The sequence below is a fragment of the Miniopterus natalensis genome, chromosome 15, assembly GCF_054644295.1.
Source record: "Miniopterus natalensis isolate mMinNat1 chromosome 15, mMinNat1.hap1, whole genome shotgun sequence".
NCBI lineage: Eukaryota > Metazoa > Chordata > Mammalia > Chiroptera > Miniopteridae > Miniopterus > Miniopterus natalensis.
The window spans coordinates 3258098-3283672 of NC_142095.1; the positions used below are offsets into that span (position 1 = coordinate 3258098).

The following is a 25575-nucleotide window of genomic DNA, read 5'->3' on the forward strand; positions in this document are numbered from 1 at the left end:
ATGGTAAACCCCCCAAAAATGTTATACTGTGTCATTAAAATATTAACAATTTCAATATTCAATTTTTTTTTACTTTTGAAAACAAATTTATTGACATAAACTCAGTGATTTGATTAATGTTTATCAAAACAAAAAAATAAGCTTTTAAAAAATATAAAGGGTGGGCTTGCAGTAAACATCCAATGCTTTTTGTCTTCTGTCATTTTTTCTTTCTTTTTTTTAAGTTTCTTTATCTTTATTGTTCAAAATATTACAGATGTCCCCTTTTTATCCCCATTGATCCCCTTTACCCCGCATCCATCCCACCCCCAGGGTTTCCCCATATCAATGTCTGTGTCCATGGGTTATGCTTATAAACATATAAGTTCTTCAATATTCAAATTTTAAGACTTACCGAAAAGGTCCTGTTCTATTAGCAGATCGAGAATCCCCCCACATCTCTTATGTCAAGAGGGCACAATAAGTAGATCCTTTGCTACCAAACTCTGGTTATAGCAGTACCTGTCCAAAACACAAAAAATGAGTACATCAGAACATGAAATAAAGGCTAAACTAATTTCCTCCTGCTTGGCTTATGAGGGACCATATTCGCAGAGATATTTTTGGAAGTCACTTTTAAACATTTACTTATTAATTTATAACAAAAAAAAAAAAATTTTTTTAATTAAAAATGTATACTCCAGGGCACTACAAACTTCTCAGTGTACTAAGAATGCTTCACAATTTCCTAAGTATTTACTAATTTTTCCAGCAGCATTCTATCTTCCTTTTTGGAAACAGAACCTTAATTAGCATTAACACCATTCTCAGTCCTACACCATCCAGCCTGGCCAACCACAATAGTCTATTACTCTCACCACAGTGATGCTTTGAAGATGGGCACATAACCCAAGTTAAACTGAGAAGTCATTGGCAGGACCTTTGTTACAGCTACTAAAAAAAGAGGCAAACTTTCAAGACCTTGGATTTGACAATGGTTTCTTAATGACATCAAAAGCACAAAAGGAACAAAAGGAAAAATAAAGTATACTTCATCAATTTTGAAAACTCTTGTGCATCAAAGTACACTATCAAGAGGGTGAAAAGATAACCTACAGGTCAGTAAAATGGCAGACAAGGAAGTTCCAAATTCTAGTTCCTCCACAAAATTTTAAATGTATATTTACCTCTGACTTTCCAGTTCCTCTTCTAGGAATTCATTCTCCAGATACTTAGAATGTGTGGTGACATGCCCATAGTGCAGTATTTTTTGTAATAACCAAAGATTATGAAGTCTAAATGTACTTCAATAGAGTATATTTGTACTATTGAAATACTATGCAACTCCAAAAAATAAGGAAGCTATGTTAATTGATATAGAATAAGCTATTGTATATTAAATTTTAAAATATGTGAAAATACTATTTGTAATATGGTATCATCTGTGCAAAATAGAAAAGAATGTGTACAAAAAAGTTAGAGAACTCAAACTTCCCCGTTTTAAAACTTACTACAAGACTACAATAATCAAGACAGTGTGGCACTTACATAAGGATATAAATACATAGATCAATGGAAAAGAATTCAGAGTCCAGAAATAAACCCCTCACATTTAGGGTCACGTGTTTCAGAAACCAGTGCCAAGACAATTCAATGAAGAAAGGACAGTCTTTTCAACAAATGTTACTGGGACAACTAGATGTCCCCATGTGAAAGAATGAAGTTGGACCCCCTACCTCACACCACATATAAAAATCAACTCAAAATGGATCAAACACCTAAATGTCTACGAAGTAACACCATAGAATTCTTAGAAGAAAACAAGCATAAATCTTCATGGCCTTGAATTAAGAAATGGTTTCTTAGATATCAAAAGCTCATCAACAAGGAAAAACAAATAAATTGGATATCATCAAAATGTAAAACCTTTGTGCTTTAACAGATATCAAGAAAGTAAAAAGACAGCTCACAGAATGGGTGAACACTTGTGCAAATCATATATTTGATGAGACCTGTATCTAGACTATATAAAGAACTATTTTATAATTCTAACAAAAAGACAAATAACCCAATCTTTTAAATGGGCAAAGGCTATGAATAGACATTTCTCCAAAGATGATAACACAAATGGCCAAATAAGCACAGGGAAAAAATGCTCAACAGTACCCAAAAGGGAAATGAACATCAAAACCACAAGTACTACTTCACATCCACTAGGGTGGCTATAAAAAAAAAGACAGATTAACTTGGCAAGGATGTGGATATCTTAGAACCCTCATACACTGCTGGTAGGAATAGGGCAACAGACCTGTCAAGCCATGTAGTAGTGGTTCCCTCCAAAGTTTTCCTTAGATAGATGAAGTTTCCAAAGACATGCAGTTTCATCCAGCAAAGCAAATGATTACAGGCCTTGGGACCCAAATGATCACAACTTTAAATGGGTAAAAACTCTGATATGCAGAAAAGGTTTTAATTTTGATGAAGTCCAATTTGTCTATTTTTGTTGTTGTTGCTGCCTGTGCCTTTTGTGTCATTCAAGAGATTACTGTCAAACAATAAAAGCATAAATAAGTGGAATAACAAATCGATGTTTCTCTCTCCCCCCCCTTCCTTTCTCATTCAGAAATCGGTAAATAAGTTAAATATACACATCTACACACACAAAAAACCCTGACTATCTAGGTGGGTCAGTTGGAGCATCATCCCGTACACCAAAAGGTTACGGGTTCGATTCCGGGTCGGGAGACAAACCTAGGTTGCGGGTTCAATGTCCTGTTGGGGTGGGTATGGGAGGCAACCAATGGATGTGTCTCTCCCTCATCAATGTGTGTGTGTGTGTGTGTGTGTGTGTGTCTGGCTGTCTCCCCCACACCCCAAAATTCAATGGAAGAAATATCCTTGGGTGAGGATTAACAAAACAAAAACCAAAAATAATCTATAAATGGCTAAAATGGTAAAAAAAAAAATGAGAGAAACTACTCCACACTCATTAGGATGGCTATTATTTTTTAAAAAACACAGAAAATAACAAGTGTTGGAAAAGATGTGGAAAAACTGGAACCCCTGCCTGGCCGGGCATGGCTCAGCAGTTGAGCATCGACCTAGGATCCAGGCGATTAGGGTTCAATTCCCGGTCAGGGCACATGCCCGGGTTGTGGGCTCGATCAATGACTCTCTCATCATTGATGTCTCTCTCTCTCTCCCCCACTTTCCTATCTCTGAAATCAATAAAGATATATTAAAAAAAAACAAAAACAACCATACAAAAAACAAAAAAAACTGGAACCCCTGTACATTATTAGTAGGAATGTAAAATAACGTTGCAATTACTGTGGAAAAACAGTATGGCAGTTCCTCAAAAACCTAAACACAGAATTATCATATGACCCCACTTCTGGGTATATACCCACAGAAATTGAAAACAGGGACACAAAGAGGTATTTGGACACCCATGTTCATAGCTGCATTATTCACAACAGCCAAAAGGTGGAAACAACCCAAATGTCTACCAACAAACAAACAGATAAAATGTGGTCCATACACACCAATAGAATGTTACTCAGCCTTAAAAGAAAATGAAGATATCAATTATATCTCAATCAAAAATTTGCTTTTGCCCGGCCAGGCGTGGCTCAGCGGTTGAGCGTCGACCTAGGATGCAGGCAATCGGGGTTCGATTCCCGGTCAGGGCACATGCCCGGGTTGCGGGCTCCATCAATGACTCTCTCATCATTGATGTTTCTATCTCTGTCTCTCTCTCCCCCATCCCTTCCTCTCTCTGAAATCAATAAAGATATATTTTTTTAAAAATTTAAAAATTTGTTTTTAATTTTTAAAAAGGAATGAAGTCTGGATACATGCTATGGCATGAATGAACCCTGAAAACACTGTGTTAAGTATATTAAATCAGACAGGAAAGGACAAATATTGAATGATTCCACTTACATGGAGTACCTAGAACAGGCAGATTCACAGAGACAGAATATAGATTAGATGTTACCAGGCACTGGAGGGAGGAGGAAATAGGAGTTACTTACTTAATCTTTAGAGTTTCTGTTTGGGGTGATGAAAAAGTTTTGGAAATAGTGGTATGATTGCACTACATTGTGTGTATAATTAACACACTGAATGTAACACTTAAAAATGGTTTAAATGGTACTCCGACCAGGTGGCTCAGTTGGTTGGAGCACTGTCCTGTGCACTAAAAGGGGTGCAGTTTCGATTCCTGATCAGGGCACATACCTAGGTTGTGGGTTCAATCCAGGGTCAGGGTGTGTATGGCAGGCAACTGATCACTGTTTCTCTCTTACATCAATGTCTCTCTCTCTCTATCCCCCACACTTCCCCAGTAAAAAAAAAAAATTTTTTTAATCAATAAACATATTCTCAGGTGAGAATTTTAAAAAATGGCTTAAATGGTAAATTTTTTTTTTTAATCCTCACCCGAGGGTCTTTCTTTCCATTGCTTTTCAGAGAGAGTGAAAGAGAGAGAAAGAGAAGCATTGATGTGAGAGAGACACTTTGATTGGTTGCCTCCCACACACACCCCAACTGAAGCCAGGGACTGAGCCTGCAACAGAGGTACACACCCTTGGCCCAGATCAAACCCAGGACCCTTCAGTCTGTGGGCCGACATTCTAACCACTGAGCCAAACTGGCTAGGGCTTAAATGATAAATTTTGTTATAATATATGTAACAAAATATATTTATCACAACTTTGTAAAAAAAAAAAAATAGTAATATGCAAAGACATGACTTATACATCTTAAATGAATCCTATGGTGTCTGACTGAATTCTATCTCAACAGAGCTGTTTTGTTTTTTCCCCCCACAAAGGTTGGGGGGATGGGTGAAAAAGGTAAAGAGATTAAGAAGTACAAATTGGTTGTTACAGAATAGTCATGGGATCTAAAGAACAGCATAGGGAATATAGTCGATAATACTGTAATAACTATGTATGGCGTCAGATGAGTACTAACTAGATTTATTGGGATGATCACTTAGTAAGCTGTATAATATCTAATCACTAGGGTGTACATCTGAAACTAATATAATATTGTATGGCAATTGTAATTGAAAATTTAAAACGATTTAAGTTAAAAAAAATTAAAGTTAAAAAAAGGCAACAGTGATGGCTAACATTTAGTGAATGCTTTTTGCACACAAGGCTCACGTGTATTACATTAACCTCACAACAACCTATGAGGTGGCTACATTTCTTAACCTCATTTCACATATGAGGACACTGAAGTTAGGTAATCTGCCCAATGTCACTGAGTTAGTGCAGTCGTCAGTGTATCAAACCAAACCCTATCACATTCTAGAGCTCCTACAGTTATCAACTCTGCTATACTGAGTCCCACTGACTGTGACAGGAGGGTTATAAAACCCACTCAATGGATGTTCCATTAACTAAGTGAATAAGATGACGGTAGTCTAACAAAAAAATTAATTCTCACCCAGCCAGTGTGGCTCAGCGGTTGAGCATCAACCTATGATCCAGGTGGTCACCGTTCAATTCCCAGTCAGGGCACATGCTGGGGTTGCGGGCTCTATCCCCAGTAGGAGGTGTGCAAGAGGCAGCCCATCAATGACTCTCTCATCATTAATGTTTCTCTCTCTCTCCCCGCTTCCTCTCTCTGAAATCAATAAAGATATACATATTTTTAAAAAAAATTAATTATAAGCATGTGGTATATAGCTAAAAGAGTCAAAGAAATGATTTACGATCTTTAAAATTTCAAAACTTTGCAATAGTTTTAATCTTAATATAACTCTGAACTAAATTATTAACAACAGTACATACAATAAACATTGGTAGAAGAGTATAACCTTGCCCCCAAGTATATGCAGTAAGACAGAGTTCATTTAGTAACCTCCTTCCTTGACAGTTCTCTGAAAGGCTACAAGAACCTAGCATACAAAAGGCAACAAAAACCGTAGCATAATTCTGTAAAGAAGGATGCTGTAGATGTCTAGAAATAGAGACGGAGTACTTATCCTATAGGTTAGGTGCCAATTAATGAGATAAAGTTCAGGTTCAACTTTTGTGTTTCCCCGAAATGGTAACATACCATTAGTTACTATAGACCCTGCCAGTCCTACCATCACTCACCAGTTCTTGAGACCTCTCCCTACAGTCCTCACAAGTTTGCTGATGTTGACATTAAACCATTCACACTGGTGGCATTACTCAACAGGATGAAAACTAACAAACCTAGGGCACAATCCAGAGTTCAGAAAATGAACCAGGTGACCAGGCGCATCAGTCTACTGAACTCCTTCACTTAAATCCAGCAACTGACCTTCACAAAGCAAAAACCTGGAATATGCAAAAAACACGATTACCCTTACAGTTTATGTTCCCTACGAACCATGGCCCTTTCTATTTTAAAAATGCAGTCAGAGTTGAACACAGTAGCAAAACATAAATTCTAAAGTTAAAAGAAAAAACCGATTTGCAACGCCAAAAGGAATCTAAAGAGTGAATAGGAGGAAAAAATCCCGCTCCTCTCACGTTCGCCCAACGGGCGCAGAACCCACCAGACCACTCCCCCGCCTGCAGGTTCTACTGCCCAGGATGCCGGGATCCGAGCTCTCGCGCCCTGGGCTCCCGCCGAGCCCACTCGTGTCGCCTGTGCAGGTCTGAGGGCGAGGCTCCGTGCGAGGAGGCACAGAAGAGCCCCTCTCGAGCGATGCCTCAGAACTGAATCCGATTCCAGCAAAAGCAGATAACAAGAAGGAACACGGGGCCCTCCTGCGGCTCCGCAGACTAGGAGCACCGAACCGCAACCACGCGCCAGTCCCCGACCCCGCAAGCCAGCCGCCCCGAGGCTAGACCGGTAATTCTACCGCCCGGCCGGGGCCAGCCCCTGGCCCGCGACCGTTCCGGGGCGTTCCTCCCGTGGGCGGCGCCTCCCTCCCCACACCAGCCCTGGGCTCCCTGCTTCCCGAGCGAAGTCGCGGCCGCCCCGCGACACCGAAGCCGCAGCTTCCAGGCCGCGCGGGCCCTCGACGTCCAGGGCGGCCTGACGGGCCCGCTTCCTCCCCGCAGGCTCCAGCACGCTGCCCCTGCCTCCCCACCGCCTCAGGCCCTTACCGAGGCAGCGCGGCCTCCACGGCCCGCTCCTCCTAATCCTCAGCCGCGGCCGCCGACCCAGTGTCGCGGAGACCGGAACTTCCTCCGCGCCGGGCCGCTGCCTCCACAAAGGCGCCGCGCCGCCGCCTTCAGCGCTCGGCCCGCCGGGATATGGAGTATAGCGGCCGGTCACGCCGACTCCACTCCCGCCGTGCCCCGCGCGTGGGGGGGGCGGGGAAGGCGTGCCCGGCGGGGCGGGGCGGGGCGGGGCGTAAGGGCACGCTGCTCGTCGGCGTCCAATAGGAGGGCACGCTTTCCCGCCTCCGTGCGGCGGCCCCGCGGAGGGGGGCGGGGGTGTTGTGGTTTGGCTGCTGGTCTGTGGCCGCTAGTCCTCCGGCTCGCGAGGTTTGCCGCCGGCCGGGAGCGTGGCTACGACTCCGGAGTACGTAGCTCGGGGCTGTCTTATGGTCTGTTATTGCGAAGGAAATGAAAGGGCGCCCGAGACCGAGAATCGACGCGAGAGAAGGAGGACTTGAGTTAGAGAAGCGGTGATCACGGAGGTTCAACCCCATTTCCTTCCGATAGGTTTCCAGGTTAGGCATCCCCAGCTCAAAAATACTAGGCTACGTTAACCGTGTTAAAAGTTCAGAAGCCTTACTTTTGAAGGAAGATCTCCCCAGCTTCCACAGGGCCTTGCTAGTTGGCAGGGAATAAATCTGGCTTAGGGTGACATGTGCGAGGTCACAGAGGAACGAAGCTATCTGCAAACCAGCCATGTAGTGGAAAAGAGGCCATCACAGCTTTAGCTCATGTTCTTCAAATGGGTTGTTCTTCGAAATCCAGGCTTCCAGATGGATCGTCTACGCTGTTGAAACACTTGCCGATTCCAGCCACCTGGTGTCCCTGCCAGTGCACCCTCAGGGAAGGAAACCTGATTTTATAGCTTAAATTCAATATCATGGGATGAAAGAAGTCTGCTGCAAGAAAAACCTATAAAGCATTCTAAAATAAAGCAAGCCTTATCTGTAGAGAAAGGAAGTTGTTGAGTTAAGTAGTCTTTAAAGTTACGTTCCCACTTTTCAGGCATCTTGTCTCGAAGTCAATTCTTCATTTAAGAATTGTATAGAGTACCTGATGTGTGCCAAGCACTGTACCAGGTGCTGGAGATACAGGAAAAAAAGCTGATAAAAATCTCTCACCTAGTGGAGATGGAGATGGGGGCAGTTAGTGGAGAGACAACAAATTAAACAAGATACACAGTCTCTGCTGAAATGAGTTTGGTTTCTGTAAGGAGGGAGATGGAAAGCTGCTGGAGGGCTCTAAATAGAATACTATGACTTGCCTTCCATGATAATAGGATCCCTCTGGCTGCTGTGTGGAGAATAGACTGAAGGTAGGAAAGTCAGAAGCAGGGAATCCGGTTAGGAGACTTGCAGTAATACAACCACAAAAGGATGGTACTGGTACTTGTGTGGTCACAGTGGAAACAGAAGACAACTAGGATAAGGGAAGAGAGGGGAGAATGCGGGAGGAGCAGTTTTGGTAGAAAGAGCTGGAGCTCAGTTAGGGGTAGGTTGAGTTTTCTATGCCTAGTAGACAAATGAGACCTGCAGTTGGCAGTTGGATACATCAGTCTGGAGTTCAGGGTAAAGGTCAGTTAGAGATGCAAACCTTGGAGGTATCAGCATATCTCTAGTGCTGGTATCTGAAGTCTTGGGCTTGGGTGAGAAGGCCAAAGGAACTAGGGAGCGAGTATATATAGATAGATCCGAGTTCCAGCCCTGAGGCCAGGGGCTCACCAGCACTAAAGAGGTTCCAGAGAAGAGGAGGAACATTTACAAAGAACTGTGAGTACTTTGACTTTGCTTCCCAAACTGGGCCATTATTGATGCATTGCTCCATTATCAGATAGTACTTTATCCTCTGACCGTGTTAAGGAACTAATTTTTCTTGCCTCTGCCCAATGTCCTTGGGTAATGATAATTGCTACCATTTATCACACTGTATGCCTGGCATTGTGCTAGTGTTTCGTTATGTCATATAATCTTCACAATAACCATATGATACGCCCTTTTATAGTTAAGGAAACCAAAGCCCAGAAAGACTGATTTGCCGGTAGCAGGAAAGTAGAGGGTGTGGGGATTCCAACCCAGGTCTGTGCCACTATAAGGCTCATGCTACTGAATACTTTCCCCTTTTCATTAAGGTAATTATTGAGCGTTTTCAGAGGAAGCCTCTGGAATTCATTTTTTTTAAAATCCTCACCTGAGGATGTTTTTTCCATTGCTTTTCAGAGTGGAAGGGGGAGAGAGAAAGAAAAGTCAATGTGAGAGAGACACATCAATTGATTGTCTCCTGCATGTGCCCGGACCAGCGCCGGGGATTGAGCCTGCAACCGAGGTATGTGCCCTTGGTCAGAATTGAACCTGGTACCCTTCAGACCAATGCTCTAACCACTGAGCAAAACTGGCTAGGGATGGAAATTTTTTTAATTACATGGGCCCATAGTACCTATAAGGTCGTATTTACTGCCTAAGATCAGGAAGTATGAGCTATTTAAAAGGGCTTACCCAAAGCAGTGTCCTCACTTGGAATGGGGAGTACAGGGTCCAATCAGGTAGGTGGGCTCTCTCTCAGCCCCTACGTCTTGATCTAAGAGAAAGACATTATCCTTCCTGTTGTTTCTTGTTGTCTCAGTCTCACTCGGGGTCATGACTCTTAAGCATTGTAAGTAGGGATTTGATCAAATGTTAAAATGAGAGACAATAACTAGGAGAGAGAGAGATGAGAAAAGACCACAGGTGAAATTTTCCAGGAGAGCAAGAAAACCAGCTGCCTTACCAAGAGTTGCAAAGTAGTAAAGGCAGGAAGGAAAACCTCTTCAAAATTTCTAGGGAAGGACTGACTGTTATTATCTGAATACTCCACATAGCTACTTGTATTTGTGTGAGGGGAAACTGCTAAAGATACTGAAAGAGTCGTTAAAGGATTTGGCCCTCAGTCACACAAGCAAGATAGCAACGGGGCTGTGGACTGATCCAAGCCTCAGGATACAATCAGGTCATTTCACTTTAACCACAACCTCTTGGCAGCACCTTAGGTTCAGAAATGTCCAATAAGGCAAGAAAAGAAATACGGGGAAGAACAGGAGGTTTGTGGAGGTGACATACTGGTCCATGAAAATTATGGACCTACAAAAGAGAAAGCTAAGGTTTCGAGGAGCCCCAAACCTGGAGGACAACAGAAGGCACAGGGTAGCATGTAGTGTTGTTTGTGGCAAAGCCCAAAGTTTGCAGCAGGACCATGCAGGGCAGCACTGCCATCATGGGGCTGACATATATGATTACTCCAAAGACGAAGAGTTATTTCTTGGTAATCCTATCAGCAAAAAGTAAAGGAAGGGGTTGTCTCAATATTCAAATATAATTCAATAGGTGGATTAAATTGACATTTTTTTTAATTGATTGATTGATTTTAGAGAGAGAGGAAGGAAGAAAGGGAGGGAGAGAAACAGTGATTTGTTGTTCCACTTATTTATGCATTCATTAGCTGATTCTTATATGTGCCCTGACCAGGGATCAAACCCGCAACCTTTGCATACTGGGACAATGCTCTAACCAACTGAGCTACCCGGCCAGGGCCTAAAATGAAATTTTAAATAACACCCTTAAAATGTTTTAAAGTAGCCACAATGGTTTGCTCTATGGATGAAAAAGGGGTTCTGTGGAAAGTAACCTCACAGGGTGATCTGATCATAAATTCCTAACCAGGCATGTCGTGGTGGGTAGTCACACGTAAGGCATATAATTTTTTTTAGTAAAAGGTTTGTCTTTGTCTTAGGCGAACTCTGTCCATTGCTTTTGTGCATCTAGGTTAACATACCTTTGAAATAAGCCTTAACCACTCTCAAGAGAGCACATACACTAACTATCCTGAAATACAGTCCCTGCCTCGCTTTCTCCCACCTCCACGTAATCTTCCTTACTTTCTCTCCCTAATTCCAAAATGCATAAATGAAATCGCAAAACTGTCATTCTCTGGAGCATTTGAGATCTTGCTTCCTGGCAGTTGTCATCTGTTTGGGCTCAAACTCATAGAAATTCTCTACAGGGTTGGACGTTTCTTATGTCAGCAGCTCTGTGAGAGTGTCCTAGGCATAAGTCTTAGCCAGAAGCACATAGGGTATATGTATGGCTACTTGCTAAGTAGGTGCAGTGCTTCTAAGTGACAGTGGTGCTTTCTAGTGGAGGTGATATGCTTGAAAGCAAGAATGAGACTCGAGCCTGGCCAGCGTGGCTCAGCGGTTGAGCATCACCCTGTGGTCTGGGAGATCCAGATTCAATTCCCAGTCAGGGCGCATGCCCGGGTTGTGGGCTTGATTCCCAGCAGGGGGCGTGCAGGAGGCAGCCAAGCAATGACTCTCATCATTGATGTTTCTCTCTTTCACTCCCTCTCCCTTCCTCTCTCTGAAATCAATAAAGATATATTTTTTAAAAAAGAAAAAAAAGAATGAGACTCGAGGAAATGCTGAGGTCAACGTGGAGACTGTCAAGGAGACTGATTAGGTATGTTAGAAAAGTTTAAATTTGTCTTCTATGGAGATCAATTCTATAGGGTACAATTTTTGGTTAATGGACTATAGCCAGGATATTTCTGTACCAACCAGAGAATGTGGGATCTTTATGGCTTACATTCTTATAATGTAATATATGGCAGGATTAATGAGAGCAAACCTATACAAGTGACATTTACTCTAAGGGAGGGAGCCTGGACACCTGAGTTAGTGAGGAGAGAAAATAATGATCTGTGGAGACCCGGAGAGGCTCTTCCTCCCTCCTCCTATCTCCTTTGCAGGGGAATAGTTAAGGAATTGGGCATTTTCTCACATGTTCTTACCTAAAGGTGAGAAGAGAGCTTCCCTTGAATTATGTGCAAGGGTCTAATAGCCCTGTGCAAAGCCATCTCTGGTAAAAGGCCACAGCTTTGTCACCATGTCATCACAGGCCAGTGTTGTAGAGGTAGGTGCCAAGTGGCATCCATCTGACACCAGGAGAAAAACCCAGGGGCAGAACACTGCATTGGGGTGCTTGCAACAGCAAGGAAAATCAAAGGAGTGATTTCAGACTTTTCTTCCATCTCAGAACCACTTGGTGAATTGACCACAAGGCTATAAAGTGATTTAATTGCTTCAGAGAAAACATGAGCAGTATTGTTGTTAATCCCTAATTGTACATCTTTCAACTGTTCCCCCAAAATAAAATTGTTTGGGAAGCTTTCTGTTTTTCTGTTTTTATTGCTTTGCATCTAGAAAATTGCAAATTCTGTAGCAGTGATTCCTTGCCCTGGCAAATCACCTGGGAAGCTTTTATTTATTTTATTATTATTATTTTAAAAATATGTCTTTATTGATTTCAGAAAGAGGGAGAGGAAAAGAGAGATAGAAACATCAGTGATGAGAGAGTCATTGATCAGCTGCCTTCTGCACGCCCCCTACTGGGGATCGAGCCGGCAACCCGGGCATGTGCCCTGATCGGGAATTGTAACAAGATCTCCTGGATCATAGGTCGACTCTCAACCACTGAGCCATGCCAGCTGGGCTATTTTATTACTTTTTAAAAAATATCTTTATTGATTTCAGAGAGGAAGGGAGAGAGAAAGACAGAAACATCAATGATGAGAGAGTCTTCACTGATCCGCTGCCTCCTGCACGCCCCCAGATGGGGATTGAGCCTTCAACCCGTGCATGTGCCCTGACCAGGAATCGAACTGTGATCTCCTGGTTCCTAGGCTGATGCTCAACCACTGAGCCACGCCTGCCGGGCCTTTTTATTACTTTAAAAATATATATTTTTTATTGATTTCAGAGAGAGGAAGGGAGAGGGAGAGATAAATAGAAACATCAGTGATGAGAGAGTCATTGATCAGCTGCCTCATGCTCGCCCCCTACTGGGGGCTGAGCCTGCAACCCGGGCATGTGCCCTGACCAAGAATTGACCTCCATCTCCTGGATCATATGTGGATGGATGCTCAAGTGCTGAGCCACCCCGGCCTGACTTGGGAAGCTTTTATTTAATTATTTTTTAAAAACATATCTTTATTGATTTCAGAGAGAGGAAAGAAGAGGGAGAGAGAGAGATAGAAACAAAAATGATGAGAGAGTCATTGATCAAGCCCACAACTAGGGCATGTGCCATGACTGGGAATCGAACCCGGATTGTGTGGATCCTAGGTCGAGGCTCAACCGCTGAGCCACGCCCAGCGGGGGGACTTGAGAAGCTTTTAAAAAGATACCGTTGCCCCGGCTGGTATGCATCGGTGGATAGAATGTCAGCCTGGACACCAAAGGGTCGTGGGTTTGATTCCTGGTCAAGGGGACGTACGTACCTGGTGGCAGGTTCAATCCAGTCAGGGTGCGGTGTGGGAGGCAACCAATTTATGTGTCACTCTCTCCCCCTCCCTCTCTGCCTTCCACTGTCTCTAAAATTCAACGGAAATAATATCCTCAGGTGAGGATTAACAACAACAAAATAATAATAAAAAGATACTGTTACTTGGGTACCATCCCAATCCAATTAAATCAAATTTTCTGGGGATGGTGTCCAGGCATTAATGTTTTGTGGGTTTGGGTTTTTTTTAATTATTTATTGTGAAGAGGGGGGGGAACATTGATCTGTTCCACTGTTTATGTACTCATTGGTTGATCCTTGTGTGTGCCCTGACCAGGGATGGAACCTGCACCCTCCGTGTGTGTGTGTGTGTGTGTGTGTGTGTGTGTGTGTGTGTGTGTGTGTGTGTGTGTGTGTGTGTTAATCCAGAGATGAGCTAAGCAACTGAGCTACGTGTGTGTGTGTGTGTGTGTGTGTGTGTGTGTGTGTGTTAATCCAGAGATGAGCTAAGCAACTGAGCTACTGGGTCAGGGCCAGGCATTAGTGTTTTGCCTCACACTATTCTATTAAAACGTGGCTAAAAGGATGTTTGTTTTTAGCAACAACTGATGTGGTTAGATCCTCTACAGCTAGTGCGGCGGACCCACTAATGACATTTATAAAGCTCCCCAAACTTGAACGGCCCTTCCGCAGTCCGTGAAGGAAACGCCGCCGACGCCTCTCTCTCTCCCTTGAAATAAACCTCCCGCTGTGCGGGGCGCAGGGCCCGGGGTGTCTGGGTCTCTGGTCCGCTCGGGCTCGGGGCTTGGCGGAGGCGCTGGGCCGGGCCGGGCCAGGGCGCGGGAGGCAAAGGTGCGGGGTGGGGCAGCGGGGCCCAGATGAAGCCCCGCGGGGGGTTCTCTCGGGACCCGACGCCCCTCCCGGGCCCCCTGCGCCCCCGCCCCGCCCTCACGGCGGCCGCGCTTCGCGGACTACATTTCCCACAATGCAGCGCGGGGCGGGCCGGTCGGGCCAGGCGGCTGGAGCGGGGCCTCTGCCCGGAGAGGCGGGCCGGGCGGTCTTCCTGGGCTCGCGGCCGGGCGGGGGCGGTGGGAGGGGGCGGTGGTCCGCTCTGTGGCCATGCCTGTGTCCACGCGGTGCCGTGGCCCCGCGAACCTGCGCTCTGAGCCCGGGCGCGGCCGGGTACCCGTGCCCTCCCGGGGGCCCGGCGGAGGGCAGTGAGTGACCCGCAATCTCTGCGCGTCCTGGGTCCCCCGGAGAAACCGGTGAGTCCGACTCCCCACCCACGTGGCCTGGGGGCGCCGGGAGACTGGAGAGCTGTCATCCTTGGAGGGAGGGGCTTGAAGGCGGAGGTGGGGGGAGGGGTCCTGCCCTCTGCGCTGCCTTCTGCGGTGGGAGGACTGGTTCTCTCCGGGGTGCCTTAGCCGGTTGGCCCCCCAGCTGGGGAATACAAAAGGCGAGGCCTGGAACCCATCCTTTGGCTGGGAGGGCGAAGTCCTGTAGGGGGCAGTGGCCAGGTAGGACCTGCCCCCCAATGCACACCTTCCGCCCGCAGAGTCCTCTCCGAGATCCGCGAAGGTGACTGTGGGCTGAGCGGGGTCGCTGCCTTGGGGCTCGGGACTTGGCCCACAAGGGTGCTCTGGCTCACGTATTGGGTGAGCCACCCTTTCTGGGATGGAGTTTGCTAGGGGAGGGTGAACAGCCTTTGTCAGAGAGAGGAGTGGCTACCGGCCGTGACTAGTTCCAGGCCATGCTCTCAGCATGGAGTAGGCATCCTGCTGAAGCACCTACTGCACAGCCTCACCTGAGCCCTGTCTGCCTCCCACCCACCTATGCCGGCACCACCCTCCCGGGAGGCCACTCCTCAAAGGGTCAAGGCTGGATGGAACACTATCTAAGCAGGAAGAGGGAGCCAGTAGGGAGGGGCTTGTGCAAGGTCCTCTTCCCTTCTGGGCGGGCACCTGAGGGAGGGAGTCACACTAGAAGGGCTGATTGAGTCAGCCTCCCTGGTGGCATTGCTCCTGTCAGCAGAGCACTTTCAGGCAAAGTAGCAAGCCCTAGGGGCTTCTTGAGAAGCTCCCTGAGGAGGGGCCCCAAGGGAGCATCTGGGACTGGTTCCAAGAGACCTCTCTTGCTTAACTGCTCAGGCCCAGCCTCGCAGGAGCTTCAGCTATCCAGGTTATGCGTCCAGTGGTGTTGGGGTGGGTTTTGCTCCCTGCCTGGTTTCCAGGGTAAGTGTCCAGAGAACTGTTTGCTTCATCAGGGCTTCTGGCTGGATTCCCTAGATTGGTCTTGGAGATGCTGAGATGTTGCATGATCTCAGGTGGCAGGGGAACTGTGGTGAAGGGGGCATCCACTAGCCCTGGCCAGCTGACCCTGCCCCCACTTTACTCAGGTACCACTCAGCCAGGCTTGACTCAGTCACCTGAGGCCCACAAGAGATCAGTGGGTAGTGGCCCCTTGGGACATTGGGTATGCTGCTGTAGACCTTGTTTGGGTCTTTGAGCCAGAGGTGCGAGGCCACAGAGCAGGAACATGTGACAGACCAAGAGGTTCAACTTGGGAGAGACTTCCAGGGGCAGCAGAGAACTGGTCTGTTCTTGCAAATCCAGGGCCCATGAATGAATAGGCAGTTAGCCTGGAGGAACTCCCAGCCCTAGTCCCATAGACAGCTCTTTGGCCCAATATCACAGGTGAATCACTTTAGGCCAGAGCCCACCTGGCTTCACAGAAGCACATTTTCCCGAGCAGATTCTCAAAAGACCTATTTACATGGCAGAGTCCTCTGGATGGATCCGTGTATAAGCACAGCTACACATGGTCTGAATGCTAAGTGGGAATAATCATGATGTGTGAAGCAGCAGCTGAGTGCACAGCGCCTACTCTGCGCCAGGGTAACCAGATTACATGGATTATCTTATTTAACCCTCCACAACCCAAGGAATCTATACTATCACTGTCCCCGTTTTATAGATGAGAAAACAGATTTATAAAACCAAACCAGGTTAATCCAGGTCCCTTTCCAGAGACATTGTTCCTGAACACTTGACTACTAGCAAGGACAAGTCTTCCCTACAGGCAGGATCTCCAGAGGCTACATTGTAGCTGGGTGTCCTCTCACCTTCTCCCCTCCAAAGTTACTTATCTGGCAAACATTAATTAAACTCCTGAGTGTGGAGCTGACATTCTGAAATCTGTGGCAGGTCCCAGGGGGACCTTCAATGTAGAAGAATAAAGCAGGGCAAGGGGGTAAGAATGAAGGATATTGCAGGAAAGCCTCTCCGATAAGGTCACACATGAGCAGCAAGCTGAAGGAAGTGAGAGTCATGCAGGCATTAGCCCAGGCAGTGGAACAGGTGAGGTCGGGGTAAGGGGAAAAGCAGGAGATGTGGAAGTGAAGGGGTGTATAATTTTACACTCTACTTAAGGAAAGCCATGAGGTCAGTGTGGCTGGGCCCATAAGAAAACGAGTGGGGGAAAGGGGCAGGAGAGGAGAGCAAAGAAGTAATCGTCTGGAGGATGGATAGAGTGCACAGCACTGTAAGGAAACCGGCTTTCTCACTGAGCGAGGTGGAACCCTCACTGAGTCGTGAGCAAAGGAATTACATGACCTGCCTTCTGTTTCACGAGGATCGCTTTGAGCGCTGTGAGAAGGACAGACCGGAGGGGCAAGGGCAGAAGTGAGGAGACTGGCTGGAAGATGGTTGCAACAGAGATAGCAGTGGCTTGGACCATTGTATTAGTGGCGGAGGTGATGAGAAGTAGTCAGATTCTTGATTTGGACATTTCTCACTTAGCATCAGTAATCCATTCCACAAAAGTTGGACATTGTATCTGGAATCAATAATTTAGTATCTGTTTCCCATTATTTTATTTATTTTTTAAATGTTTTTATTGATTTTTTTAGAGAGAGAGAGAGAGAAACAGTAATCGGTTGCCTCCTGCATACACCCCTACTGGGGACCGGGGATCGAACCCACAGCCTGGGTATGTGCCCTGAGCAGGAATTGAAACAGCAACCTTGCGATGCACGGAATGATGCTCAACCAACTGGGCCACACTGGCCCAGGCAGTTTTCCATTATTTTAAGTGGGGAAAAAAGTGTAACACTTCCCTCCTCATCCCCAGATCCGCAATTTTCTTAAATGGCAGTAAAACACAGGGCAATATATGCCTGATATATGCCCAATATATTAGAATGTTAGGATATAAAATGCTTAAAATGTTTCCTCCTGATCACCTGGCAACATCTGTTGCTTTGATCCAGTTTCATGACCTCTTTCAGTACCTGCAACAGACATGATGCAAGTAAGCTCCTTTTGTTGGCACTCAGTGATCTTCCATCAGTTCTGTTTGGAATGTAATTTGAGGCCTTAAGTGTACATACTTTGTTTAAAATGCAGATAGAATTTTGATGCTGTAAATATACTTTTTTCTATATAAACAGAAGCTGAATCAATACCTATTTGTTGTATTAGTCATCTATTGCTGCGTAACAAATTATCCCAAAACTCAGCAGCTTAAAACAACAATAAATATGTATCCTCTAATACAATTTCTGTGGGTCAGGAATTTGGGAGCAGCTTAGCTGAATGGTTCAGACTCAGGGTCTCATGAGGCTGTAGTCATCAGAAGGCGTGACTGGGATGAGATGATTTGCTTCCAAGATTGCTTACTCACATGACTGGCACATTGGTACGGGCTGTTTGCAGGTCTCAGTTTCTTGCGGTGAGTTTCTCTGTAGGGGTGCTTGTGTCCTCACAACATGGCTGATGGCACCACCTAGAGAGAGTGATCTAAGAGAACAAGGCAGAAGCCACAATGTCTTTTATGACCTAGCCTCAGAAGTCATGTGTCATTTTCACATTAGCCTACTGGTTATATGGATCAGCCCAGCTCAGTGTGACGGGGGGTACCCAAAGGCATGGATACTAGGAGTTGAGGCTCACTGGGGACCAAATAAAGGCTGGCTACCAGGGTTAGGCATTAGAAACCATTCTGTGGGCAAATATTAACTAGAGAGACATTTGGCTGGGTGTGCCTGTATCTTGGAGTACAGCCAATAGGATTTGCTGGTGGTTTGGTATATGAGGTATGGGGAAAAGAGAGGCAGAAGGGATGACGCCAGGATTTTTCACTGAACAACTGAAAAGCTGACATTGTCTTTCACCGAGATAGAGAAAACTCTGGGCAGAACACCTTCTTAAGGGGATTACCAGGAATTCAGTTTTGGACATAGGACTTTGAGATCCTGATCCTGTAAGACATCCAAGTAAATGTGCGTGCTTCTAAAAGTCAAAAAAGAGATTGGGGCCGGTAATAGAAATTGTCGAAAGTTGTTTGTAATCAGTAAGGCAAGCCCTGGTGCCAGATTCAAAAGTTGCAAAAGTGTACTCTGAGAAAAGCCAGGCTCCAGCCTGAAGACTAGCCTGTTTCCTCTGCCTCACTTCTTTTTTGCAAGTGCCTAGATATCCAAAAAGAACTATTGCTCAACTCAGTTTTGAATGGAAAAATGTTCCTGGTAGGATGTGCAGTGAAAGATATCAGGACAGAGAACTGTTTCAATTCCCAGCTCCAGTGCCTCCTTCCTGCAGTGACATTGAACCAGATGCTCAAACTCTCCCAGTCTAGTTCCTTCATCTATAGAGCTACCTGGTAGGAGCACCTGCCTCAGAGAGCAGTGATCAGGAGTGGATAACTTAATCCACATCAACTTCTTAGCAGGCTACCTTAGCATTCAATAAGTATTAGCTGCTATCAGTTTGTAAAAATAATTTACATTTTTATATACATTTTTTAAAAAGACTAGAAGGAAATACACTAAAATGTGAATAGTGAAAGATCCTGCATGGTGGAAATATGACATATTTTCTTTACACTTCTTTGTACTTTTCCAAGTTTTCTACAATGAATAGATACCATGAATTCTTCCTTTTATTATCAGGAAAAGAACAACATACTTCATTTTTAAAAAATATGTTTTTATTGATTTAAGAGAGAGAGAACGAGCCCACAGCCCGGGCATGTGCCCTGACCAGGAATTGAACTGTGATCTCTTGGATCGTAGGTCGATGCTCAACCACTGAGCCATGCCGGCCGGGCCATACTTCAGTGTTTAGAGGGGAATACTTGGAACCTGTTCCCCAGAGGTTTGAGTTAGCTGGGTCCTGGTGAGGGACACTTAACCACTGTTAATTATGCCAGTGTTTCTTGCCAACAGCACCTTCCCCCTTCCTCTGGATGATGCCTTTGTTTGCCCCACAGGAGAGCCCAAGGGATGGCTGCTGACATGCAGAGGAAGAGCAGCAGCGAAGGCCCTGATGGCACATTGGCTCCTTCTGATGGGCAGAGTGTGGAGAGAGCCGAGAGCCCCACACCGGGACTGGCCCAGGGGATGGAGCCAGGTATGGGCAGGGCGTGCGCTGCTGACTGCTAGAGCAGACTCCAGATTCTTGGGATTCCCAACCCTCTTTCCCTCCCACTCACTCATGTATGTGTTCCGCTGTTCACTGGGTATTTGTCAGATACTGGGGGTACTGCAGGGAACCGAGCTCAGTCTGCTCCCCTCTTTCCTCTGCACTTTGCGTTGGGCCACTCGCTGCCAGCCTGGGCTCTCCTCCTATTCCCTGTGTCTATAGTGTACCCGCGTGGCTCCTCCCTGCTCAGCTCTCAGCGTAAATATCACCTCCTCACAAATTAGGCCTGCTCTGACCATGATCTGTACAGAACACCAGTTATTTTGTAGTTTTATTTTTTATGTCTGTATTGACCATCTCTCTTGTCCACAGATTGTGAGCTCTTTGAGCACAGGGTAGTTGTGTCCCCCCCAATGCTGAACTCATAATAGAGACCTGAAATATACCTGTTGAGCTGTTCTGTAAAAAAAAAAAAAATCAGTAGAGGAAGACTGACATGGCCCCTGGGGGAGTCACAGGGTAATGGGCCATTGCAGTGGAGTGGATTAGGAGCTACGGCCTGAGCAGTCAGGGAATCTTCTCCCAGGGAGAGATTCAGTGGGCACAGGAGGAATTCCAGGTGCAGGCGAGGTACTGGGCACACAGCAGTGAACATCCAGATTCCTGCTCTTGGGAGGGACCCCATCACAGGGAGAAGGACAGTAACTGATAAGTGTTGCAAGAGAAATTCAGGAGGGAGATATAAAGCGCCTGGGGTTGGAGGTCAGGTAAGGAGGCAACTAACATCTTTGCTGGGAGCTGACAAAGAGCAAGACCTGCGGGGAGGTGGGAGTGCCTTCCGGGCAGAGGGAACAGCAGGTGCAGAAGCCTGAGGTAGGTGGGGGGTGTTGAGGGTGTCCAAAGAGCAGACGGACAAAGGCCAGTGGGATTGGGATGGACAAGGGCTGCGAGATAAGCGTGAGAGAGGCAGGCAGATAGATACCAGCTGCCCCCATAGCCATGAGGGGCTTGGGTCTTACTCCCAGGGCGACAGGAGGAGCCTGGCGGCCTGTAAATTGCAGGCAGACAGTAGCCGGAGGAAGAGTGATGTGCCTCATAGAGACAGGCAGTCAAGCTGGAGTCGAGGAGATACACCTTGCTGGTGAGGTGGTCTGCCAGCGGCTACTACTCTAAGCACCAGCGCTTTTGGCTGACAGGTGCTGGGCAGGAGGGTGCCATGTTCGTCCATGCCCGTTCCTACGAGGACCTGACTGAATCAGAGGATGGGGCAGCTCCGGGGGAGAGTCCCACGGAGGGTGCTGGGGGTCCACCACCACTGCCTGCAGACATGCGCCAGATCAGCCAGGACTTCAGTGAGCTGAGCACCCAGCTGACAGGTGTGGCACGAGACCTCCAGGAAGAGATGCTGCCAGGAAGCTCTGAGGACTGGGTGGAGCCCCCAGGGGCATCTGGGAGACCAGCCACAGAGCCCCCCAGGGAGGGCACGGGCGAGGGGGAGGAGGAGGAGGCCGCTGAGGCCTGGCGACTGCACCAGAAGCATATCTTTGTGCTGAGCGAGGCGGGGAAGCCTGTGTACTCCCGCTACGGGTCGGAGGAGGCGCTTTCCAGCACCATGGGTGTCATGGTGGCCCTGGTGTCCTTCCTGGAGGCTGACAAGAATGCCATTCGTTCCATCCACGCAGGTGAGCCGCCTGACACGGGATTGGAAGGGATCCCCAGGGTTAATTCACAGCAGGCTTTGGACTCCCAGGGCCTAGAGGGATGGGATGTGCTGTGTGACCAAGGGCAGCCCCTCCACTCACTGGCCCCATGTCTTCACCTGAACAGGGAATAGCAACACTGACTGCCTCATAGGGCTGTTGTGAGGGCCAAAGGGGGCTCTGAAATGGGTTTTGTCCTTGGAGAGGTGAGAAGCCTGGGGAGGTGACCGAAAAGTCCCAGTTCCTGAGCCCCACCCAGCTCTTCTTGCCATTTAGGACAAGAATATGTATTTTTCTGAAGGGCTCCCCGCATTTCAGCCAGTGCCAGTCTGTGAAGCAAGTTGCAATGACAGGCCCGATCCCTCAGGGAAAGGGGGCCGTGAGCTGCTGTTGTTCTCATCATCCCGAAAGCCCCTACTGTGTGCAGAGCTTTGAGGGAGGGTGGAGAGGATGTGGAAGACGACCAGCTGCCAGGAGGCAGGGCTCCCAGAGAGCTGGGTAAGGCCAATCCTGGAGGGCTTCCTGGAGAGGGACTGAAGCTGGTATCCCCCCCACCCCCACCCCCCCTCAGACGGCTACAAGGTAGTATTCGTGCGCCGGAGCCCACTGGTGCTGGTGGCAGTGGCCCGCACGCGGCAGTCGGCGCAGGAACTGACGCAGGAGCTGCTCTACATCTACTACCAGATCCTGAGCCTCCTCACAGGCGCGCAGCTGAGCCACATCTTCCAGCAGAAGCAGAACTACGACCTGCGGCGCCTGCTCTCGGGCTCGGAGCGCATCACCGACAACCTGCTGCAGCTCATGGCGCGAGACCCCAGCTTCCTGATGGGGGCGGCGCGCTGCCTGCCCCTCGCGGCCGCCGTGCGCGACGCCGTGAGCGCCAGCCTGCAGCAGGCGCGCGCGCGCAGCCTGGTCTTCTCCATCCTGCTGGCGCGCAACCAGCTGGTGGCGCTCGTGCGCCGCAAGGACCAGTTCCTGCACCCCATCGACCTGCACCTGCTCTTCAACCTCATCAGCTCCTCCTCGTCCTTCCGCGAAGGCGAGGCCTGGACACCCGTGTGCCTGCCCAAGTTCAACGCCGCCGGCTTCTTCCACGCGCACATCTCTTACCTGGAGCCGGACACCGACCTGTGCCTGCTGCTCGTCTCCACCGACCGCGAGGACTTCTTTGCAGTCTCTGACTGCCGCCGCCGCTTTCAGGAGCGCCTGCGGAAGCGTGGGGCCCACGCGGCGCTGCGGGAGGCACTGCGCACACCCTACTACAGTGTTGCCCAAGTGGGCATCCCCGACCTGCGCCATTTCCTCTATAAGTCAAAGAGCTCAGGACTCTTCACCAGGTGAGGGAGGGTCTGGGGGACACTGCTTGAGGGAGATGGGATTGGGGGAGCTGGTTGGGCCTGAGCCCTGATGCGGTGCTGAAGCTGACGACCCCTCTGGGAACAGACGGAGACTGGGTCCGTGTTACTATGATACAGGGACCCAGACTCCCTATCACCCTACTCTGCGCGGGCATACACCTCTCTACTTTATTACCCAGACAGCCTGGAAATGCCCAATACACCCAGAGAAGGAATTTGGAACAGATGTCTCTAGGGTCCTGCCCTGGGGTCACTTTGGTCCAGCCCAGGATGTGGAACTTCTCCCCTCTTCCAACAGAGGGTCTGGGACCAGATGTGGCAGCTTCTGTCTCCCTTTTCCCCCCTTTTGGGTCCAGAGAGTTCCCATCTCCCCTCCCTTCCACTTCAGACCTGTTGCTCTGTCTTGGACACCTAAACTCAGATTGGCCTCTCTAAGGGAAGGTCACCAAAGATGCCATGAACTTGGTGGAGGGAGAACAGGCCTCCAGTCTGGGTGGGCCCAGCTCTTCATGGGGAGTCTTCTGTGCTGGGGGGACAATGCCTTGTCCTGGGAGAGCATTTGTAGCCTAAGACACATGGCAGAGTCACCCTAGCTAGGAATAGGTGTTTCTAGATCTCCAGGGAAGGCAATGAAAGCCATGCCTTTGCAAATCCACCCCCCACCTCCAGCCCTGAGATTGAGGCCCCGTACTCCAGTGAAGAGGAGCGAGAGCGGCTGCTGGGCCTCTACCAGTACCTGCACAGCCGAGCCCACAATGCCTCCCGCCCGCTCAAGACCATATACTACACAGGCCCCAACGAGAACCTCCTGGCCTGGGTAAGAAGGTCCTGGGATGAGCTGGGCTTCCTCAGGGTCCTGGCAGGGGCCACGAGGGATATCTAATCTGGATGATCACCCTGTGCCCCCTCCTTCAGGTGACAGGTGGCTTTGAGCTCTACATGTGCTACAGCCCTCTGGGGACCAAGGCGTCTGCCGTCGATGCCATCCATAAGCTAATGCGCTGGATCCGCAAGGAAGAAGACCGCCTCTTTATCCTGACGCCCCTCACATACTGATGTGAATGTGTGTGGGCTCAGCCCTCCTAATCCCACTGGGCCATGGAAGCCACGGGAACCTGCAGGTGGGGCTGGCCCTCTCTCTTGCCCAGGCAGCAGGCAGGGACGGTGGGTTGGTGCGTCCATTAAAGTGCTTTGGGGAGACACTTGCCTGGCCCTGTCACTGGTTCCTTTGCTCACCCACCTCACTCACATACAGACACTGGGTCCTCCTCCCTAGCCCCTGCCATGCTTCCCACACGGGCACGTGCATACTTGGGCCCCTAGACCTCCTCCCTCGCATGGCATCAGGCCACGTGAGCTCAGAGTTGGACCCTGGGCTTGAGCTGTTTCCATTCAACGGAAGTCCTACCACATGTAAAGGTTTCTCTAGCACCCCACTGGTTTTTCCCCCATAGCTCCACCCCCATACTCAGTCTGAGTCCCTTGATGCCTCCCCAAAGGACCACCTAACCACCCCGGGAGCCCTGTCTGTGGCTCTGCCCAAAGGGCTGCTGCAGCTCAGCAGGGGCAGAGCTCAGTAAGATGGGGACAGTCACGTGGGGAGAGTCTGAGCCCTGGTACAGCTGGGAGCCCCAGAAGGCTCAGCAGCGAAGGCCCAGCCTTATTCACTCCATCATGAGACCCTCTATGGGCAGAGCTCAAGGCACAGTGCAGAAAGCCTCTCCCTTGCTGCCAAGGGGGCTCTCCTCGTTTTGCCACAACTTACCCATCTCATTGGCAGAGGGGTGGAAAGACCTAGGAAGTATTTTATCAGAGAACAGTGTCCACTGGATATGGTCTTCAGACTTAACAATGAGTCATGCTCATGCAGTCTGAGAGCTAGGCCAAGAGACTCTGCGCTAAAACCAACCCATGTTGAAGAACGTGTCTGTGTGGGTGGCCTGGGCCAAGGGTGCACTGGAATGGTTCTACTTAACTGTTCCAGGAAATGGCAGCATAGCCACTGTCCTTGGCCCCTCCCTGGTCACATTAGAATGAGTGTGGCAGCAGGCCATCTGCCTAGACCCCCAAGGCCCTCAGGAGCAGCCATAGGCTTTGTGGGTGCTGCTTACCCTGCACACCTGCCTTGGGCCTCTTTTCTGCCTGTTTCCTGCTTCTGTTCTTCCCCTTGCTGGCCAAGGCTCCAAACCACTGCCTCAGGGGCCAGGGTGGTGCCAGGCCAGCTGTCCATGACTTACTGGTGTTTTGGTCAGTGGTCAGCCCCGAGGTACCCCTGTTGGCTGTCCTGATCCCTGTAGGGCACTCAGCTCCTCTGCAGTTCAGCACCTACTCTGAGCAGTTACGAGAAGGGGTAGTCACAATTAGATAAATGTGTGTATCTAGGACAGTAGGCACCTAGGAGTGTGGGGGTTATCTGGAGAAGGGGTAACAGGCTAGCAGGGAAGGTGTTCCTAGTGGAGGAACCAGCACGTGCAAAGGGAAGGACCTGGTAAAGAACCTGGTATGACTGGTTTACAGGGAAGCTGGAGGAGTCTTCAAGGCCTAGGGTTCTCAAACTTCAGGTAAAAGTCCGGCAGTGGGGAGCCACTGAATGTGTTAAAGCTGCAGAGTGGTGGGGTTCTATTGTGGTTAAAGAGGTCCTCCTGCTGCCACTCAGA

The 25575-nt window shown here is 48.4% G+C and overlaps 2 protein-coding genes across 6 annotated transcripts in view; one reads left to right on the forward strand and one right to left on the reverse strand.

Annotated features, from left to right (window-relative positions):
- RBM6 (RNA binding motif protein 6) overlaps positions 1-7184 on the reverse strand; it is a 60046-nt gene extending 52862 nt beyond the window's left edge. For 2 of the 4 annotated variants that reach the window (XM_016202893.2, XM_016202891.2), the window contains exons 1-2: positions 7080-7184; positions 395-501 (exon numbers count right to left, since the gene is read on the reverse strand). In XM_016202893.2, coding sequence (XP_016058379.2) covers positions 395-438 — 44 coding nt within the window. In that variant the 5' untranslated portion in view covers positions 439-501; positions 7080-7184. Of the gene's footprint in view, positions 1-394; positions 502-1166; positions 2525-6197; positions 6728-7079 lie in introns of those variants that run through there. The other 2 variants (XM_087824720.1, XM_016202892.2) reach the window with 2 other exon arrangements.
- A 240-nt stretch (positions 7185-7424) lies between these two features.
- On the forward strand, positions 7425-24092 carry MON1A (MON1 vesicular trafficking associated A). Of its 2 annotated transcripts, XM_087824721.1 has the most exons (7): positions 7425-8905; positions 9353-9458; positions 19709-19848; positions 21057-21542; positions 22132-22897; positions 23588-23735; positions 23834-24092. In XM_087824721.1, the coding sequence occupies exons 2-7, from the start codon at positions 9418-9420 to the stop codon at positions 23972-23974; spliced, it is 1722 nt and encodes a 573-aa protein (XP_087680847.1). In that variant the 5' UTR covers positions 7425-8905; positions 9353-9417; the 3' UTR covers positions 23975-24092. The 2 variants fall into 2 exon arrangements, with proteins under 2 accessions (XP_087680847.1, XP_087680848.1); XM_087824722.1 differs by lacking the exons at positions 7425-8905; positions 9353-9458 and adding an exon at positions 14544-14709.
- The last annotated feature ends 1483 nt before the right edge of the window (positions 24093-25575 follow it).

Excerpts from the sequence above, each read along its gene's own strand:
- MON1A (XM_087824721.1), top strand. The coding sequence starts at position 9,418 with ATGTGCCCGGACCAGCGCCGGGGATTGAGCCTGCAACCGAG. Across the intron at positions 19,849-21,056 it reads GGCCCAGGGGATGGAGCCAG|GTGCTGGGCAGGAGGGTGCC; the intron begins GTATGGGCAGGG and ends TTTGGCTGACAG. Across the intron at positions 21,543-22,131 it reads CATTCGTTCCATCCACGCAG|ACGGCTACAAGGTAGTATTC; the intron begins GTGAGCCGCCTG and ends ACCCCCCCTCAG.